Genomic DNA, 20,767 nt, shown 5'->3' with positions numbered 1-20,767 from the left:
GGAGTTGGGGTTTTGCGGCGGCGAGTATAGCGGAGAGAGGAAATGGTGGTGGTTTTGGCGGCAACACTACAGTGAGAGTGAAAAGAGATGCTTTGTTTGACTTAAATGTGGAAAATTACAGAAAACAAAACTACGGTATTTATAACTGTTTTTTTTTTTTTTCTTCTTGGAATTCCTCTTTAATTTTATTATTACAGAACTTGGTTTTATAACTGTACAAGTTTGGGCCAAAATGAGGGAGCCCATAAACAATACAGAAAACAAAACTATGATTTTTTTTTTCTTCTTTCCCTTTTACATTTGGGATTTGTTAAACATCGCCCGCGTTTTTCTACATAAAGCCCACATTTTTTAAAAATGTTGACATTATTGCCCTTGTTTTAATTTTTACCGAAAATAAAATTTTTCACTCATAAAAAATGTGGAGCAGGACTGGATCGCCGAGTGAAACCGAAGAGCCCTCAACGTCGGGTAGATGCACCGGAGAGACGCCGTTGACGCCGGAAAAGGAGGTACGAAGCCATCTAAAACCACGAATTGGCGGCTGGCGTCCTGCCGGGACGCCGTGACCGTAGTGGTGGCGCCTAGCCAGGACGCCGCCACCGTGGCTCTGGCGCCTGGCCAGGACGCCGCCACCGTGGCCGTGGCGTCTGGCCAAGACGCCGCCGCCACGGTGGCGGCGTCCTGGCCAGGCGCCACCGCCACGGTGGCGGCGTCCTGGCTAGACGCCACCACTACGGTCGCGGCGTCCTGGCTAGGCGCCACCACTATTTTTTTTTTTTTTTTTTTTAATTTAATTTAAAATTTGTTTATTTTTTTTTTTTGTGTTACAATTTTTTTCTTTTTTTTTTGGTTTTTTTTTTTGTTTTGTTTTTAATTGTTTTAATTTGTTTTTGTTTTTAATTTATTTATTTTTTATTTTTTTTTTTACAATTTTTTTCGTTTTATGTTTTTTTTTTGTTTTTATTTTTTTGGTTTATTTTTATTTATTTAATCTAAAGTTTTGTTTATGTTTTTTATTTTTGTGTTTTGTTTTTTTTTTTTTTTTTTGAATACTTTTTGTTTATTTCTTTGTTTGTTGTTTATAATTTATTATTGTTTTTGCTTTTGTGCTTATGTTGTGTCAAATGTATTAATTTAATCTACTCTTATGTGATTATATTTATATGTTATTGTTGCAGGATTATGGTGGAGACGGAAATGATTATAGTGGGATTTTTGTACACGATGGTCTGTTCGAAGATGCTCAACAAGCGGTTGATTGGGCGAAACAGGTTGCAATTAGATCAGGTTTTTGTTTAGTAGTAGCAACTCATAAATCTCAACGGGATGGTAGAATGGATCGCATTTTGAGATGCGACCGTTATCGCAAAAGGGAGGAACGAGATTTCAGTCAAGCGATTCGGTTTGATACAAAGCGGAAAGGTTGTGGGTGTCAGTTCAGAGTAAAGGTTCGACAACAGCAAAGGGGTGACGGTTGGGAAGTGAAGAGTTACGGTAAATGGGGGTATCACAACCATGAGATGATCGCATATGAAGTGGGTCATCGACAGTTAAGTGGCCTAAGTCCTGCTGCGAAACTAATTGTAAAAGAAATGAGTGATGCTCAAGTGAAGCCTGCTAAAATATTAGCATCTGTGTTGGAGAAATTTCCTGAAGACCAGCCAAACCGAAGACACATCTACAACGTCAGACATAAATTGAGGTTTGAACGGTCAGAGGGAAGGAACCCTATACAGCAGCTTCTACACCAGGCACAAGCACGTGGTTACCTGTACTGGTTTGAATCTGATGAAGACACATCGGAGGTGACTCATTTGTTCCTTGTGCATCCTGATTGTGCTGATATGATTTCGTCTTGGCCATCTGTGATTCTGATCGATTCAACGTACAAGACAAACAAGTATAAGTTTCCACTGGTTGAGATGGTTGGGATGACTCCAACGAACCAGAACTTTTTGATTGGTTATGCAGTTATGAAGGATGAGACGGTTGCGAGTTACCGTTGGGTGTTGGAGAAGTTGAGAAATTACATCGGCCCAAGTGTTCAGCCATCGGCCATCGTCAGCGATTGTGAGGGAGGTCTCTTTGCCCCTATAGCGGAGCTGTTTCCGGAGTCGAGCCATTTACTGTGCACATGGCACATCAACAAATGCGTGAAAGTCAAAGCCTACAACCTTTTCAACAAGAACTTAGATTCAGCAGAGAGATTGGTAAATGGTAAGTGGCGGAAGATCCTGCAAGCTACCACGGAGGCAGAGTACGACCGAGCCTTGGATAACTTCAAGGATGCATACCAATGGTGCCCGGCAATCGTAGACTATGTGATGCAGCAGTGGGTGCCTCAGAGGGAAAAGTTTGTCAAATATTGGACAAACCAAGTTCTTCATTTATCGCCACGTGCCGTGGTCGTACATCGTCATCAAGTGGTAGTCAAACATCTTCGTCGGTGAATATGCCCGGCACCGGTACGGTACTTTAGTTTAATTTACTTTTTAGAGTGTTTGTTTAGTTTTCTGCTAACTTGTTAATTGTGTTTTTTGATGTGTGCAACAGGCAGAATGGACATTGAACATTTTCCATATAAAGACAGGATCCCTAACATCATGATGCCGTTCCTGGACGGGTGGAATGATGTGGTTGCAGATGGTAACTGTGGATTTCGGGTTGTGGCTGATGTGTTTCAGATGGGTGAAGACAACTACGGTTTAGTGCGTCAGTTGATGTACAGTGAAATCGCCTCAAACCGAGCTGTTTATCGCCACGTGTACGGACAGGACTTGGATAGGTCTCTGCAGCGTATCCGGTGGGGAGGAGGACGTTGCGGTCAAAATCATTGGTTCGACGCGCCCCTTGATCTCTTCGCCGTTGCAAACATCTACAAGTGTGCAGTGATGCATTTCGGCCTTGGTTTGCATGGTCGAGCTTACTATCCGTGTACCACGGTTCTGCCTTGGTGTTCGCGTGAGACCGTCACCAGACCGGTAAGAGAGGTTGCTATTGGATTTCTGGGGCCGTCATACAGACATTTCATCCGACTGGACCTGTCACCCGATTTTCCGGTCCCACCGATTATACCAACGTGGTACACCATTCGTACAGCAAGCGTAGAGGGCTGGGATGCGTTATATCATGACCGGGTGCAGCAGTGGAACAATCTAGTTGCCTTTTCTATGTGACCTAATATTGCTATTGCTATGTTTTTCCCATTTATTTAATTTTCGGATTCTAATTTTCGTATTTAGTTTTCCCATTTAAATGTGAACCTGTATTTAGTTTTCGTATGCCCACTAATTACAACTTAAAATAAAAGTTATAAAAACTAAAAATATAATGTCAAATTCTAAGAACTTAAAATAATAATTATAAGAACAGATAATGTTAACTTTTACAAACAACTAGGAAAATGTTTTATAAATGCACTGCCGACATATCAATAATCTCTCTGTGACGCCCACTGCCACTGCTCAAGGGCCCGTTCCAGTTCATCAATAACAGCTCTGCCTGTTGCAGTTCATCAATAACAGCTCTGCCTGTTGCAGTCATCAATAACAAAGTGAAAAATATAAAATTATAAAAACTTAAAAAAAGAAGAACATCAAAATTTTAAAAAAAATTTATAACAAAAAAAAGGGAACATAAAATTTTTTTTAAGTAAAAAAACTAATTCAAAAAAAAAAAAAACAAGAACAATAAACAAGAACATAAAATTAAAAATTAAAAAAAAAAAAGAGGAACATAAAATTTTTTTAAAAAAAACCAACAAAATTTAAAACAAAATAAAAAAAAAATCAGAAACATAAAATTTAAAATTAAAAAAAAGAAAAACAAATTTAAAAAAAAATCAAAAAAAATAATTATTTTCGAAAATTAAATTTCAAATTTAAAACCAAAAAAAAATTAAAAAAAAAAATAAAAAGGCGGCGGCGCCTAGGCCAGACGCCGTGACGGTGGCGGCGGCGTCTAGCCCAGACGCCACTACCACAGCGGCGGCGCCTAGGCCAGACGCCGGTGCCGTGGTTATGGCGCCTGGGCCAGACGCCACCGCCACCGTCACGGCGTCTGGCCTAGGCGCCGCCGCCGTGGTAGTGGCGTCTGGGCTAGACGCCGCCGCCGTGGTGGTGGCGTCTGGCCTAGGCGCCACCACCGCCTCCGACCTTTTTTTTTTAATTTTTAAACACAAAATTAATAAAAAATACCTTCTCGCCGGAAAACCGCTGTCCACCCGCCGCCTGTGCCGCCACTTCCTTGCCGGGCCGCCTCGACATCGCTCGGAAAGTTTTTTAGAGAGAGAAAGTGGAAGTAGAGAATTGAGAGAAGAAATTGTGTTTTTTACTTTGAGGGCAAAAGTGACAATTCACTCTAATTTTGTGGGCTTTATGTGGAGATTCGCGGGCGATGTTTAGCAATTGAGTTACATTTTTAGTTTGGGGTGGCAGGAGTTGCTCAATTAGAGATTACTCGAGTTACAGGGGTTTGTGATGATTAGTCAAATACAAAGTTAGTGCCAAAAATCATGCCCAAACTCACTAATTAGAGCTAAAATAGCATACTTTTACATTATCAAATCAAATTTGGATTAGACTATATATATATATATATATTTTTTTTTTTTTACTGAAAAAAAGATAATTTAGGTTGCTCGTAACAAATTAATAAGTCGAGTTGGATCGAAACAGGTCGGGTCCGAAAGTTGCCCAAACTCGGGCTGCGAGTTAGGCTACTTTTGATCAACTCTACTACTCTTTATACAATAAGAAATTAGCAAGATATTTTAAATGTGTTTGATATTCATATAAGACATTACAATTTAGTAATTTACAAATAAGAGAATACAGAGTTATTTAGTTTGATTAAATACACATGTATCAACAATTAGTTTTGTAAATTAAATATGGACTTTAACTTTTTTACATATAATAATTCAAAGACTTAATTATTTCGTATTCATTACAAACTTATGTTGTTATCAACATTTAAATTTCAATCAATTTATGCTCCGCACATACAACTATACAGGGTTAATTTGAGCTTTTATTTGAACTAGGGAATCCTACGCGCGCAGTGCGCGATACAGCTAGCCATCGTAGGGGAGTTATAAATTCGAACCTCAAAATTTACGTACTTTGAGTTGCTGTTGAATTATACTTGTCTTAGGTCGATCAATAAGTAATTATATCTTAATTTATTTAATAGTGGAAACATGTTTTGTGTTATGATTATTTATTTTGAAAATGATCATATATATTATAACTCGCCAATGTACGTATTACTATATTAAAAGGCAATCAAAGATATTGCATCATTCTATAACTATAATAGGAGTGTTATGGAGAGGACAAAACCCTCATTGAACACCCTAGCACAAAGGCTATATGTGAATTAGTATATTTCCCTGCAATTAGATAGTCATTGGACCATATAATGGAGGAGATAGCATTTATGAGCTACGAGTATTTAACTGATGATGTATGGGTACATCTTAACTCTTTCCTATAATCATAAACTATAAGCTTTTCCTAGGATAAAAATCGAGACAATGACACAGTAACTAAAGCAAAATATATCTTCAAACAACCTCTTAATCAAAAGCATAAGACTATAGTACCTCATATGTAAGACATAACTGCTACATTCCGTAGAAGACTCATCAAATGAGTTGCTTTGTTTGACTCCTCTATAAACACAACTAGAAGAGATTATATCAAAAGTATTACTCTTATTTTTTATTTTTTATTTTTTTGGTTTATCATTTTAATGGTATCCAAGCAATTACACTTTACACTCCACCACTACGAAGGTACCATTATTGCATTCATCCGTCAACTCCACCAATCTTGAGCTGTCCCCAACTCTAACCGGATACGGGCGTCTCCGAATAGTATGCTTATTCACCTCTTCGTATAACATAAACAAATAGTTTACACAAACTTTACATTTCCTTTAGTATAAAAAAACAATCAGCAGGGTCATCATCCTTATAGAATTATCACGGTGGTAGGTGACTAGGTGGTGACCGGGGAATGAAAACTGACATGTTAGTAATATTTTCCAGCAACCAGAAAGGAGTTCGTGAGAAAAGAGGAAATTGAGAAATGAGGATTTTTGGCCTTTTCGATGGAATGATAAGAAGGAAGCTAAGATAAACAAAAGAAATAGAGGACAAAAATACGAAAGATTAAATACTTAAATGCATCAAAATTTAATTTTAAATGGGGATAATATGTCAATTAACTTTTTTAAGGGTATAATAGTCTTGACACTATTCATAAAGTATTTTCCCACTTTTTATAAGGTAGGGAAGCTAATATATTTAGGGCCTGTTCTCTTACGTTAAAATTCAGTTCAGCTCAGTTCAGTTCAGCTCAGCTTCTAATTTCCTTCTCTTTTAAAATATTCATTTCAGTTCAGTTCAGTCAATAAGAACATACCCTTATTTTGTGTGCCATATATGGGTATGATTTAGAATTTCATATCGTAATTTAATTAATTTTCTTATTTAAAGATATAAATATATTCCATAACAAACTTGTGCATTTAGCTCATCCAATTAACGGGCTTAAGAGAGTGAGGGGTAATTCAAGTGGTTAGAGCTTACCTTCCGAATTTAGGAGATCTTAAGATTGATTCTCACCCTCGCTCTTGTGGCTCTCTAAACACCAAAAAAAATAATTAAGGGCTTAAAGCCTTAAACTATTAAACATACTTTTATAAATTTTGCACCAATTAGATATGATCTGTACAAATACCCTATTCAAGCTTTCAAAGTGTAACATTCTTTCCAACAAAAAACTTTAAAAAAAAAACTCGTAAATAAAAACACAAAAACTACGCTTTCTATCTTCATCTTCTTCCCCACCACCTGTGACATCTCCTGCAAACTCAATACATCCCTTTCTCTCTCCTCTCAACTCAAAGATTGCTTTTTTTTTTTTGAAATTTTTTTAATACATTAATACATTAATTATTTCAAATTAATTTAACCCATCTTCCCAAAAAAGGAAAAAAAACCCTGATTCAATCTCCATTAAAGCTCCAGAAAGAGCTTCAACCCAAATCCCCAGATCCCAAAAAAAAAAAAACATGTCAATAAAAAAAGACATGATTTTTATAGGATCATTGATAATACTATGGTATTCATCAAATATTGGGGTATTACTATTAAACAAATTACTTCTCTCAAATTATAAATTCGGATTTCCAATATTCCTAACAATGTGCCACATGTCAGCTTGTGCTTTTCTGAGTTACATCTCCATTGTTATATTGAAAATAGTTCCATTACAAAGAGTAAAATCAAGATCACAATTTGTTAAAATTGTGACTTTGAGTATTGTTTTTTGTGGGTCAGTTGTTGGTGGTAATGTATCTTTGAGATTTCTTCCTGTTTCCTTCAATCAAGCTGTTGGTGCTACGACGCCGTTTTTCACTGCTTTGTTTGCTTATTTGATCACTTTCAAGAGAGAAGCTTGGGTTACTTATGCTTGCCTTGTTCCTGTTGTTACTGGTGTTATTATTGCTAGTGGGGTATATTTCTTCAACTTGGTATTTTTGAATTATTATATTTTATTCGTTGTTGATGATCACGTGAGATAAAATCTTTGGCAATGTTATTGTTGTTGGATTGTTTGTGGAATTTTAAATTTATATGATTGTTGATAGTTATGTTTTCCTCATTAGTTTGAAATCTTTGAATCTTTTATTTGTATGTTTTGATCTGATTTGGAACTTTAAGTATGAGATTTAAGATCTGGAATGTGTTGTTATAATGATAGTGAGCTAAATATTGTAAAATAGTAAATGTTTGATTTAAATTATGTCACCTTTGAATTTGGTGGATCTTTCAAAGTAGAGCATTGCTTGGTGTAATCAATTAATTACTAAGAGAAGTTATATTATGATAATGAAGATAGTTTTGGAAATATTGTTCATTATTCAATTTGTTGGGAATGTTGGTAAATAGTAATATTGTCAAATCTTGATTTAGTGCCGGAATTGATGGCATATTTGCATTGCTTGTTTGTTGATTTGATTTGTTAAATAATTAACCCCACTTATTGTACTTAATTGATTGTACTAATCTATTGGCCTGTTTGGTTATATTGATATCAGAACAAGTAAACATATTTGAATGTGGTCCTTTCGGATCATCAAGGACCGCATTCAAATATGTTTACTTCTTTTGAGAACATCACTAAAGCAAGCAACCACCTTTTACTTTGTCCATCTTTGTTTAGAAAATAATTCGTGTTTTTGATGATTTTGAACTTGAAAGTAAGAAACTTGATGGAATTCTTGCGGATTTTGACAGGGGGAGCCAAGTTTTCATTTGTTTGGATTTATTATGTGTATAAGTGCCACTGCAGCGAGGGCGTTCAAATCTGTTCTCCAGGGCATCCTACTCTCTGATGAAGGGTGAGTTTCTGCTACTTTATGAAACAATGTGCAATAGACACTGCAAAATTTTGGGCATTTTCAGGTAAAGAGTCATTTAGATATAAGCAGGGAAACAAAGAATCACAACAGAAATAAAGGAAGTTGTGAGTTTTTGTGGTAGTACGTTCAAAATCACAAATCTACACGACTACACATGAAAGCTTTTCTGTCCTTATATCCAATTTTCCGTTCCATCAAGTGACACGACATAACCAGGGTGCATCAAAACTTCAGAAGTGACCCGTACTTGACCAAGATGCTGATGGCAAATGATATGCAATTATTCATCTATCTTGCATCAAATTCAACATTTTAGTAGAAAATAGTACAGGAAGCATCACGGCATGGTGTTTAAAATCATGATTAGAAACATTCTCTGGGGTATATCACATTGAAGGCTGAAAGTTCAAAAGAGTGTAATACATGGCACATCATGGATCAACAATAGAATGCTTATTTCAGACATCATTCATTGATTCTAAAGTCTTATCTTAAAAACGTTGAGACTAGATATAGGACAAAAGAACAGACACTTTTCTGATAGAGTATGATACATTTGATGTCCTTCCCTATTGACTCATACTTGAGCAATTTGCAAAGTGCAAACTGGGGTAAAAGTTTGAATTCTGTTCAGATGCATTCCTGGTGGACTTTCAATCTAATCTCATGTTACTTATTTCAGGGAAAAGATGGACTCGATGAACTTGTTGCTGTATATGGCCCCAATTGCAGTTGTCGCCTTAGTTCCTGCTGTGTTTATAATGGAGCCCACTGTACTAGAAGTCTTTGCTTCTGTGGGACATCAGCATAAGTTCATGTTGATAATTCTTATACTGAACTCAACCATGGCTTATGCTGCCAATTTGTCCAACTTCTTGGTGACCAAGTACACAAGTGCCCTAACTCTCCAGGTTTGATATCCTTATACCTCTAATGCTTTAAATGTGTTTAATTAATTGTATGTGTTGTGAGTCGATGGCTAATCTGTTTGCTATCATTATTCTCTCAAAGCAACAATACTAGGATTCGGAATATCTACTTTATCTAGGAAAGTAATTCTGGTTATTTACGGATTGTTTTATCCATTACAAGAACTTAATTAGTTAGGGAAGACTTTGTATGCCTTGTGTAGTGTTATTTTTTTTTTTTTTTTTTTCGCAAGTATGACATCTCATTTTCTTGTATAGCATATTTAGGTAAAGTTTACACTCCATACGTTTTATTTTCTCTTGTTCTGTTTCCTAGGGATCCCTGTGATATTGATGTTTCTCCCAGCTATTAGTATCTTTACTCAGTATATGTTAATTTTTCCTTCAGGTATTAGGCAATGCAAAGGGTGCAGTGGCTGTCGTTATCTCAATACTTATTTTCCAGAATCCAGTTACCGTGATAGGTATTGGTGGTTATACAATGACTGTTCTTGGAGTAATTGCTTATGGAGAGACAAAGCGAAGATTCAAGTAATACATTCTTTATTTAATTTTTTTTCATCTTAAATAGGAAGATTGATTAGCTAGGTAATTACACGTAACTATATTGTATTGAAGTAGCATGTCTTGAGTAGAGTGGAGCAGTATTTGTTCACAGAGAGGTCAAAACAGAGGTTATAAATTTATAATTCTATTTTTTGTATTCTGCTCACCAGGAAATTCAGCTTAAGAAAATTATCGGAAAGAATATAGTGTTGTCGTTCTTGCTATTTAACAGTATGATCAGATGAATTTTATGACTGCTGTGAAATTGGTAGTATGAAAATCTGAACGCGGCTCAAATGCTTAGGTTTTTCATGCAGTAAATTTTGAGTAATACAAATACTGTAGTAGATTGCAAATTTACAACTACAAACAAAAATGAATAGAATTGAAAGTTTGCATATTCTTGGAGCATAAAATCAATACCTTGCTGAAATAAGCTGATATAACACCAGAAAAACAAGACAATTTTTTCTTCTCTACCAGCATGCAATCTCAGATAGTCAGATATTCAGGTAATATGGCAAGAAAACATGGATGGAATATATCTAATAATTTACCTCACATTTTGTAAAAACCAATAACATTTTCTCTTACAGTGCTCCGAACAGAATAACTGAAACTTGAAAAGATTAGAGGTCTCAGGGGTCTCAGTGTCTCACAATGGCACCTTGTCTCAGTTCCCTTCGACGGCTTCTCCATATGAACCAATATTGGCATGAGCACCAACTTTTGACGAAAAATAAAATCATGCATGGCTTAATCTCTTGAAGATAAGCATGGCCCGAAGATGTATCATCAGAAGTTGCTTCAACTTCACATTTTTTTCATACCAGAGGCTTTTGAGTTAATATTTTGAAAAACTAACATCCTTTGAATATCCAAAAAATCGTCAAGTATTTTTCATTGGAGTTACCACTTCTATTAAATTATTATTGGATGATACTTCAACCAAGCGAATTGTGTTTTTAAAAGTAAGTACATAAACAATTGCAAACAGTTCAATTGCAAGGTAAACTTTCAATTGACACAGAGCCATTAGATGAAAAATTATCGTCGTTTTCAAAATATTTTAAGTTAACGCGTTCTAACCAAACCATACGTTTATGTAAGCAACTTAACAGAAGAGTAAATTCCGTATGGGTGGAGGTACCTAAAATGAAACCACTTCCATGAATCATTTTGGTAAAATTCAGCCTAATCTCAAATTCCTAACATTAAGTTAATCCAAAATACCTAACTTGGGATATTTGTGCAAACAAAATGAGTTGCAAGCCGCTGGTACGAGGAAAAAATGTGGAACTGAAGCAACACCTGAGGATACTTCTTCAACCAGTTAGTTCTCTGGTTCATGCCTTTTTTGTGAAATTGAGTTATGCACCGTTTTTGTCTGATCAAAGTTGGTGCAGCCCGTGTATTATTAGACCTGTTCTGGACCGCTAGGTAGGGCTTCATAACCATTATGGTGTTGCGGAGCAGCATTTCTCTCAACAGGAATGCACTTTAGAATGACAGCTAAAGGCATGCTAACTGCTCCGATTAAAATGCTGATTAACCAAAGCTGCCAGTTCAAGGGCACAGTGCTTGCAAAAGTTCCCAGAAACTCAACTATGATTGCTTGAAATGCAACAGTGGAAACCATAACAACCATGAAAATCCAGCTGCTGAATATTCCACGGAAGACATTTATTTTCTCTATATCACGACTATTGATTTCGTTGAACACCTGATAAAGAATGGAGCAGAAAACACATAAGAATATAAAGCAGCGAAAACAATGACTTAAAAGCTCAATGGTAAGTGCTGTTTGTTGCTGGATTTTCAATTTCAATCAGAGGGAGAAAGGGAGCAATGGAAGAAAGGAAAAGAGAGAGGCAGAGGAAAAGCAAGAGGAAACCTGGCAGAACACAAAAGAGTTAAATATGACTGTATTCAGGATAACTTGAGAATCTGGGCCGCCAAGTCTAAGTAGCCGCTCTCCATCAAAGCTCAGAACAGCAAGGACAGCGAACTGATATACACTCTGGCCAAGGATATTTCTCCACATAGTCTTGGTAATAAAACTAACATTTCTTCCAATAGGAGGTCTTTTCATGAGCTCATCAGTAGGTGGTTCTGTAGCCAGGGCCAGCGCGCCAAGTGTATCCATAATCATGTTGACCCACAGCAACTGCACAGCCGTCAATGGAGCAGAACCTAGAAGTCCCATAATATATCCGTAAAATGTACAAAGATATTATGCAATGTAAGAAAGTTCAATAAATCCGGAACTAACCAGTGATGCATGCAGCTACAAAATTTAGCATTAGGGCAACTATGTTGACTGTCAACTGGAATTGCACAAATTTTTGGATGTTTATGTAGACAGCTCTCCCCCATTTGACTACATTTACAATGGTGCTGAAATTGTCATCTAAAATAATGACATCGGCGCTTTCCTTTGCAACCTGTAGACAATAACTTGTGGAGTCAGAAGGTAGAATTGCAGCTAGCATTCTACATGCAACTCTTCAGATCACAAAATTTCAGACTTAAGGTGGTAAATGATGAATCTCAATAAACAATTTCTACAAAGCTTTAATTCTAGTCTTTTCGATAACAGGTAATATCTATCTAATCTATCTATCCATATAGTTCTTTGTAAAGAAATTTGGATTTTAGAAACTAAAAGTGTTGCAAAGTCTTTATTGTCAAGACAATATAATACTGAAATAATATACAAAGGTATCAACAACAGTCCCCAGAATTTGGCAAGGACCAAGGGAAGTGCCAGGAAAGAAAGAAACTGTTCAGTAGTTACACTGCAACAGTCATTTTCACAGGCATTAAAATTATTTCCAATCCACCATGTGGAATCATCAATCATGAGTAAAAGAACTGAATGAACCCTGCATCCATTCTCTAAAATAAAAGGTGCATCATAATTGACTTAGACAATGAAATTATTAACAAACCTCTGTTCCTGCAATTCCCATAGCAAGTCCTATATCAGACTCATGCAAGGCAGGTGCATCATAATTGACTTAGACAATGAAATTATTAACAAACCTCTGTTCCTGCAATTCCCATAGCAAGTCCTATATCAGACTCATGCAAGGCAGGTGCATCATTGGTCCCGTCACCAGTCACAGAAACCACCTCCCGGAGTATTCTGAGGTTACTCACCAATTTGTGTTTGTCTAATGGCAGAGACCTTGCCATTACCTGATATTATTGATAAAAAAATTCGTGCAAACTTCAGTACTTTCCAACTATAAATGCCTGCAACTAAAGAGAGTTTCTGCAAGAATTGGAAAACAAACCTGGATTCTTTGTGAGATCTCTTTCATCTCTTCATGAGTCTTACTACGGAACTCAGATCCTTCTACGGCAAGGCCACCTTCTGTTAGTATACCACATTCTCTTGCTATGGCCTTGGCTGTATTGATATTGTCACCAGTGACCATACGCACAGTGATTCCAGCAGCTAAACAAGTCTGAACAGCTTCTGTTACCCCAGGACGAACTGGATCCTTGATTCCAACAACGGCTACTAAAGTATATCCATCTTCAGGAATGCTGTTTTCATCATATCCAACATCCATGTCTCTGAAAGCCAAGCACAGAGTCCTCAAAGCTTGATCAGCAAAACCATTTATGACATTAGTTATATTCTTGAAGTGCTCTTCAGAAATGTCTACAGAATTGCCATTGCAATCAATCATTTTGTGGCACAAGCCTAAAACTATTTCTGATGCCCCCTTGCAGAAGGCTCGAGTTCCACCTTCCGGCAAAGCCACAAGGACAGACATCTTCTTTCTAACAGAATTAAAAGGCTCTACATTCTTTATCTGGTACTTTTGGCGAAACTCCTCAAAATTCCCCCCTAGAAGCATTCCGAATCCAAGCAATGCTGAATCAGTTGCCTGCCCTTGAATGGAAGTCTTTCCATCATGGTCCTTTACTATTTCTGCACCAGTATTTAAGAAAATAACTTGTAAAAGAGTGGTCAAGGTACTCTCAGATACATCTGATTTCAAATCTTTTCCTTTCAATTCTCGTTCTTTCCCAGCTAACCAAATCTTTTCAACTACCATATGATTTGTCGTGAGTGTCCCAGTCTTATCAGTGCAGATAGATGTGGCAGAACCCATTGTTTCACATGCAGTAAGATGCCTAACCAGTGCCTTGTCATTCATCAATTTCTTCATTGCAAAGGCAAGGCTGAGAGTCACTGCTAATGGAAGCCCTTCAGGAACAGCAACGACAATAATTGTTACTGCAATAGCAAAGTAGTCTAGGAGCTTCAATGCATCTTCTGAAGACCAGTGTGAGATCTCATCATGAACAACTTTTTCAATAACAAATCTAATAGTCAATACTAAAAATGTCAGTACTGCAAATAATAATCCAATCTTTCCAATTATAGTAGCAACTCCATTTAGTTTCACCTGCAAAGGCGTCTCATCTTGACCCCCCTCACTTAGAGTCTCCATCAACTTTCCCCATTCAGTCTTCATACCAACAGCAGTCACCAGCATTGTAGCTGATCCATCTTGTACTTTCGTTCCACATAAAAGAAACGGCTTTTCATTAGTTATGTTAATTGGCTCACTCTCACCCGTTAAGCTTGACTCATCAATCAACAAGTTGTAGCCAGAAATAAAAATTCCATCAGCAGGAACTATATCTCCATTAGACAAGTTTACTATATCTCCAACAACCAAATCAAAGATCAGTACCTTCTGCCTACGTCCATCTCTTGTAACCTGAACAAATATCTTCTTCTTCTCTTTGTCCAGATCTATAAATTGCAACGACTGTTTATAGTCACTGACAGCAGTCACAATAACAACCAAAAATATACTGAGTAGAATTCCCACCCCATCATACATTCCTTTAGGAAGCCCTTCAGTACTAATTCCTACCCCTACTGAAACCACCGCGCAAACCATCAGAATTATTAATGTCAAGTCATGTAATGCCTCCCATACAAATGTCCAAAATCCTCTAGGAGGTTTTTCAGTGTATTTGTTTTGTCCATAAATTTTTTGCCTACAAGGTATGTCACTTGATGAGATTCCGTCTTTGAGTGATGAGGATACTTTCATGGCTAGTCCTTCTACGCCCCCATGGGTATTAAAGCCCTTTGTATCATGGCCACGAACAATAGATGCCAATTCATCAGAATCAATTCCAAAACCTTCCTCTTGGGTTTCCTTTGATAGCGTATATTCATTTCTACCAGCTGCAAAAATGATTAACATATTACACACACAATAACTGGAGAAATAGATAGCAAGTAATATCAAAATAATATTTCAAAGCTCCATACCATCACTAAAACGAATTGCTGCTTTATGTACCATGAACGCAACACGTAAATCCTGTCAAAAAAAAAAAAAATGAATAAACAAGAACAGCAACAGCTAAGTACACAGGTCAAGATATAACTAACTCATGGGATATGGGATGATGCAGCCAAAAACGAACCAAAACATGCATATCCTTATTCCCAGAAACAATATTTCAAGATTACCAATATAATACCTGCAGAGCAAACCAATAACGGACAATAATATTTGTCATATGTTATAGTTTGAGTAGCCTAAGTGTCAAGAGTACACGATATATCAATGGATATGGCAAACAGTCCAAAGTACATGCAACTGCCTCAATATTTCCTTGTGAATTGTCAATAATACAAGAGACATTAATGTCATAATGTGTATAGAGCAAAGTTGGAACTACAAACTACAAGTGATGCTGAAGTGCAATTTCCCTAGTGTTAGCTCGATTGTTCAACAAAAATTTCCATTTTCTCTGAGAGTTGCATTCGCTCCAGAGGTGACGTCCTAAAGCTTCATAGCTAGTCATAAGTAGGCCAAGGATAAACTGTATGATTCCTTTGCTCCATCTGATCAGGAGGTGCAAAGAGGAAGTGTTTACATATTCAATTTATAACTGAGCTTCTCCTACCACATCATAATATGCAGATCTTAGTATTTTTGTAGCTCTATTAACCTTGTTTTCTAGAAACCTCTCAAGTAGCAGTTTGTAAAAATGTTTCTGTTAAAGGTATCATTTCAAGCAACCTCTCCTATAGTCTTGACTGTTCAGTAGACAACGGGGCTAAGAACTAAGAAGCATTGTATGAGTCTCTTAAGACCTTCTCAAAGGAGGAAATTATTTTGGATCATTTTTCATGTTCTTATTGTAGGATATTATCCACATTCCACAACCTCTAAACAGGATATACATTGAAATACTTGTTCAAAATTTATAGAAATACTTTCAGCTGATGTTAATGCACATTCCTCATACTAGAGAAAAAATAGTGCAAGTTACAAGATTGATACAAGAAGTCAAAGGAAAGCGAAAGCAATCCAAGCCAGGTGAATATGTTCAGTAAAATATAGCAACAAGAAGGTAACATAAACCACAAGTCACAAAGGCTCTCATATATCTTTGTATTATATGGTTTTACGCCCCCATGTGCGCATAAAACACAATGGTTTGTTATGGCCTGACTCGCCTGAGCTTTAGTGTGATTATTAGATCCGCTAGTCAAAACATCCAATACGACCAGTTAGTCAAATCAATCAACACAACCAGCTCTTAAAACTAGCTAATCGCTAATCACCAAACAAAGCCTCAGTGCGCTAAATCCTTATGGATTAGCAAGTAACGTATTTATCCATAAGGCAACTTTCTTACTCTTACTAGACCTCAATTCAATCTTTACTACATCCATTATACGGTCATGTTTATCAATTCATATCGCATTAGGTAACAGGTACCTAAAATGTAGGTATTCCGAGCTATCTTATGTAAGGTAATAATCCTAGCAAGGATATAATCTCGTGACAGTGGTACCAAAATGCACGTACCAAGATTTTAACTGGAGCATGTAGCATAACAAAAAGATAAAGTATAGCCCCATAACATCACTTTCACAAAGATAGCCAAAATTAACCTATACCAGTACAAAATGCCCATAATCTCAATTTGATCATCAATATTGCAAGAAAGTTCAAGGAAATTTCCTACCAATTGATATTTTTGTATAGATGTTCAAAAAAAGTTTAAATTTTGCGGCTATAAATTTTTCTAGCCCATTATATAACAGTAGCTAAGAAGAAGTCATTATTTATAATGCTATTAATGGGTGCACCCACTACAGAACAGTACAAAATTTTGAAATTTGAGATAGATAAATAAATAAATAAATAGGGTCTTTAATAAAGTAGAGTGGATATTTTCATGTGATTATCAGTTTATCACATAAACCTTAACAGTGGAATCTTATCAGTACTTAGTACTAAAGCACAATAATTTATAAGGTGATTCAACTACAATATGATAGCAAGTACAGGCAGAATGAGTACTGAATATCTGAATATTGGCGTTATCAATGTTTTTATCATTACCCTTGAGTTAAGACGTTTAGGTTACTCGATTGTTTAGTTGAACATCATAAATAGAATTTTCCAAAAAAATTATATTAATGTCGGTTTATTTTTTAATGTAAAGGTGCATTTTATTTACCTAACTGTTTGTTTGATCATATGCAAATATAAAATGAAAGTTTCCGAGAGAAATGACATTTACATACAAGTAGGAAATAAGGAATAAAACAACACTAAAAAAAGCCAAGCAATTTTTAAAAAAAAAAAAAAAAAAAACTATAGCTTTCTATCATCTTCCACTTCCTTTTATTCGAGGGTGTTTGTTTAATGGGATAAGGACTAAGGAGAAAGGGACTTCATGAGAATAAGTGTGTGAGGATAGAAGAAATCTAGTGTTTGCTTAGGAAGATAGGGATGTAATTAAAAGGAGAATAAATCAAAAAAATTAGAATTAGTAAAGATAGAAATTTATCTTTGCTACTTATTCCAATCTCTTTTTTATTTATTTTTTTTTTACCTCAAAAAAAAAAACTTATTCCAATCTTTTTTGATATCTTAAAATAAGGGAATTAAAAAGTGATAGTGTTAGTGTGTAAATAAATAATGTACTCCGTCGGCCTCTTGATTAGAACGGGAGTACTAAGGAATATGTGTTAAAAAAAAGGAAATGGCCAAGGTAGACATATGAGTAAAAATAGTTACTCTATATGACAAACTCAATGTTTTTTTTCGCTCCTCGATTTTTATTTTTTCAAAAAAGTGAGCCAAAGGTGTTTGTTTTTTTTTTTTTTTTTTTTTTTACACAAACACCACACTTAAGTCTTGCAAGTTGCAGCCTAATGCAGACGTGCAATAATGCGTAGTTGCCTACCACCTCTTAACTTCTTAAGATGATTTAAAAATACTTCGTAATTGAATAAACAATTAAATTTAAATAAAAAAAATAAGATTACATGGTACATACGAAATGCACATATTTTCCCACCATTAAATTTCAAAGGCCTTGTTTGATAATCTAGCTTGACTATAATTACTTGTACTACCTCCGTTACAGGTTATGTGCAACGATTAGACTTTTTTCCTCTTAAATCGTTGCACATAACTTATAATGGAGGTAATATATCATTATGTTTCAAAAAAATGATTATATGAAATGACATTTGAGAACATAAATAAAATCTAAAAATATTACGTTTATATTTCGTAATTTAAATTTTAAGATAGAGGAGTAGCTAGGTAATCTAAAAAGCTATTTGTAACACAAAATAGTCAACATAAAAAAAAATAAAAACAAAAAAACACAACAACAACAACAAAAAAAAAAGTTTAAAGTACTCCCCCATCTCATATTATGAACTCTAAGAAAAAGTCATTTACCAAAATCTTTTTGAGCCGTTCGAAAAAGATTTGTTATGAGGAAATACAAAAGGTCAACTAACTCTTGACTATTAAACCAATATTTTCAGCAACATTAATACCATAATAAACCCCATTAAGAAAATTGAAAAAAAAATTTAAAAAAAAAAAAACCTGAAGAGTTTTAGCAGCTTCAGAGCGTTGTTTAAGATTAGCAACATATCGGAAACGACGACGGCGATTACGAATGAGTAATCCGACGGCTTTTCGCCACCGGATACGAGCGTCTTCGGGTGCATCCGGCGGCAAATTAAAGTCCTTAAGCAACCTCTCCATTGAAAATTATTGATTAAGTGATTTTTGTTTATCGATTACGTTACATGAAACAAATTACAAAGAATAGCGGGAAAGAGTACTAGTAGTACAAGTTCACCATTGGGGGGTTGCAAACAAAAGAAAGGTTGTGTTTTAAGGACTAGAAATAGGGATAAATAATGGGAAAATGAACCGATTTGGTACTTGCACTTTTATTACTTCGTAAGTTCGTATATATCCACTTATTCGCACCCACGTTAAAATTAATATTAATATTTAATTTAAAAAATAAAAGAGGGAATCTATTTTTGAAAATTGATTTTATTTTGAATGTTAGATTTTGATGAGTACTTCTAAGACATGTATGTCAATATTATATGAGAGGGACCTCAATTTAAATTAAAGGGTAATGTCATATGTAGCCTTAAGGGCTATATATAAGCATTAAAAATACTCTTGGAAATTGTATAAAATTAGAAATTCACGACAAAAATACGCGTAAATCAATGTAATTAGTGTTTATATTTTTATGATTTTTGAACTTTTTACGATTTTTAAGTGTGGATTTAATGCTTATATGTAGCCCTAATGGCTATGTATAGCATTTTCCTAAATTAAATTATCATTCCCTTTAGTATTTGTAATTTTTTTTAGTTGGGTTGTGTGAAATGGACAAATGGTGTTTGATTAGTCTCATATTGTAAAATTGAAATAATCTAATATTTTTTATAAAAAAAAAGGTAAAAATTGAAATTGATATGTAAAAAGAATTGTTTATGAGAATTAAAGTGGTGAATCCCCTTTCTAAATGTGAACTGTTAAACATCGCCCGCAAATTCCTACATAAAGCCCACAAAATAAGAGTGAAATGACACTTTTGCCCTCAAACTAAAAAACACAATTTCTCTCTCTACTCTCTACTTCCACTTTCTCTCTCTAAATTATTTCCCGAGCTATGTCGAGGCGGCCCGGCAAGGAAGTGGCGGCTCCGGCGGTGGGCGGAAGGCGGTTTGCCGGCGAGAAGGTAATTTTTGTAATTTTTTTTTTAAAAAAAAACCTCCGGCGACGGTGGGGCGCCAAGGCGAGACGCCACCACCACGGAGGAGGCGCCTAGGCAGGACGCCCGTACGGTGGAGGCGGCGCCTAGCCCAGACGCCACTACCACGGCGGCGGCGGATAGGCTAGGCGCCACAGCCGTGGTGGTGGCGTCTGGGATAGGCGCCGCCACCACCGTACAGGCGTCTTGCCTAGGCGCCTCCTCCTTTTTTTTTTTTTTTAATTTTTTTTTTTTTTTTTTTTAATTTTAAATTTTATTTTCGAATTTTTTTTTTTTTTTTAAAAAATTTGTTTTTCTTTTTTTTAAATTGTATGTTCCCTTTTTTTTTTTAAATTTTGTTTTTTTATTTGTTTTAATTTTATGTTCTATTTTTTTAAAAAAAAAAAATTGTTTCTGGTTTTAATTTTTAATTTTATGTTCCTATGTATTGTTTTTTTTTTTTTTTGAATTATATTTTTGTATGTAAAAAAATTATAAGTTCCCTTTTTTTTTTATAAATTTTCTTTAAAATTTTGATGTTCTTCTTTTTTTAAGTTTTTGCAATTTTAAATTTTTTAAGTTTTGTTAGTTTTTTGTTTTTGGTTTTTCTTTGCATTTTTGATTTTTTGTTTTTGTTTATGTTTTTCATTTTTTAGTTTGTTGTTTATATTTTTTGTTTTTGGTTATATATTTTGTTTTTGGTATATTGTTTTGTTCATATTTATATTTTTTTATGTTCATATTTATATTTTTTTATGTTTATA

The 20,767-nt window shown here is 35.4% G+C and overlaps 3 protein-coding genes across 4 annotated transcripts; 2 read left to right on the top strand and 1 right to left on the bottom strand.

Annotated features, from left to right (window-relative positions):
- Window positions 1–1,921: 1,921 nt before the first annotated feature.
- On the top strand, window positions 1,922–3,280 carry LOC110691554. The gene is made up of 2 exons (XM_021868491.1): window positions 1,922–2,468; window positions 2,557–3,280. Exons 1-2 carry the CDS (start codon window positions 2,300–2,302, stop codon window positions 3,177–3,179), a joined length of 792 nt encoding a protein of 263 aa, XP_021724183.1. The 5' UTR covers window positions 1,922–2,299; the 3' UTR covers window positions 3,180–3,280.
- Window positions 3,281–7,083: 3,803 nt separating this feature from the next.
- Window positions 7,084–10,096, top strand: LOC110691553 (UDP-URONIC ACID TRANSPORTER 1-like). The gene is made up of 4 exons (XM_021868490.1): window positions 7,084–7,527; window positions 8,312–8,415; window positions 9,119–9,347; window positions 9,754–10,096. The coding sequence occupies exons 1-4, from the start codon at window positions 7,084–7,086 to the stop codon at window positions 9,898–9,900; spliced, it is 924 nt and encodes a 307-aa protein (XP_021724182.1). The 3' UTR covers window positions 9,901–10,096.
- A 186-nt stretch (window positions 10,097–10,282) lies between these two features.
- Window positions 10,283–19,186, bottom strand: LOC110691551 (putative calcium-transporting ATPase 11, plasma membrane-type). Of its 2 annotated transcripts, XM_021868489.1 has the most exons (8): window positions 18,827–19,186; window positions 15,223–15,274; window positions 13,211–15,135; window positions 12,986–13,112; window positions 12,863–12,891; window positions 12,184–12,355; window positions 11,806–12,104; window positions 10,283–11,634 (listed from the first exon to the last, which is right to left on the bottom strand). In XM_021868489.1, exons 1-8 carry the CDS (start codon window positions 18,986–18,988, stop codon window positions 11,329–11,331), a joined length of 3,072 nt encoding a protein of 1,023 aa, XP_021724181.1. In that variant the 5' UTR covers window positions 18,989–19,186; the 3' UTR covers window positions 10,283–11,328. The 2 variants fall into 2 exon arrangements, with proteins under 2 accessions (XP_021724181.1, XP_021724180.1); XM_021868488.1 differs by lacking the exon at window positions 12,863–12,891 and having other exon boundaries at window positions 12,957–13,112.
- Between the last annotated feature and the right edge of the window lie 1,581 nt (window positions 19,187–20,767).

Source organism: Chenopodium quinoa, unplaced genomic scaffold, assembly GCF_001683475.1.
Source record: "Chenopodium quinoa cultivar QQ74 unplaced genomic scaffold, ASM168347v1, whole genome shotgun sequence".
NCBI lineage: Eukaryota > Viridiplantae > Streptophyta > Magnoliopsida > Caryophyllales > Amaranthaceae > Chenopodium > Chenopodium quinoa.
Note: the sequence above shows the minus strand (reverse complement) of the source record. Positions and strands in the feature narration are given on the sequence as shown.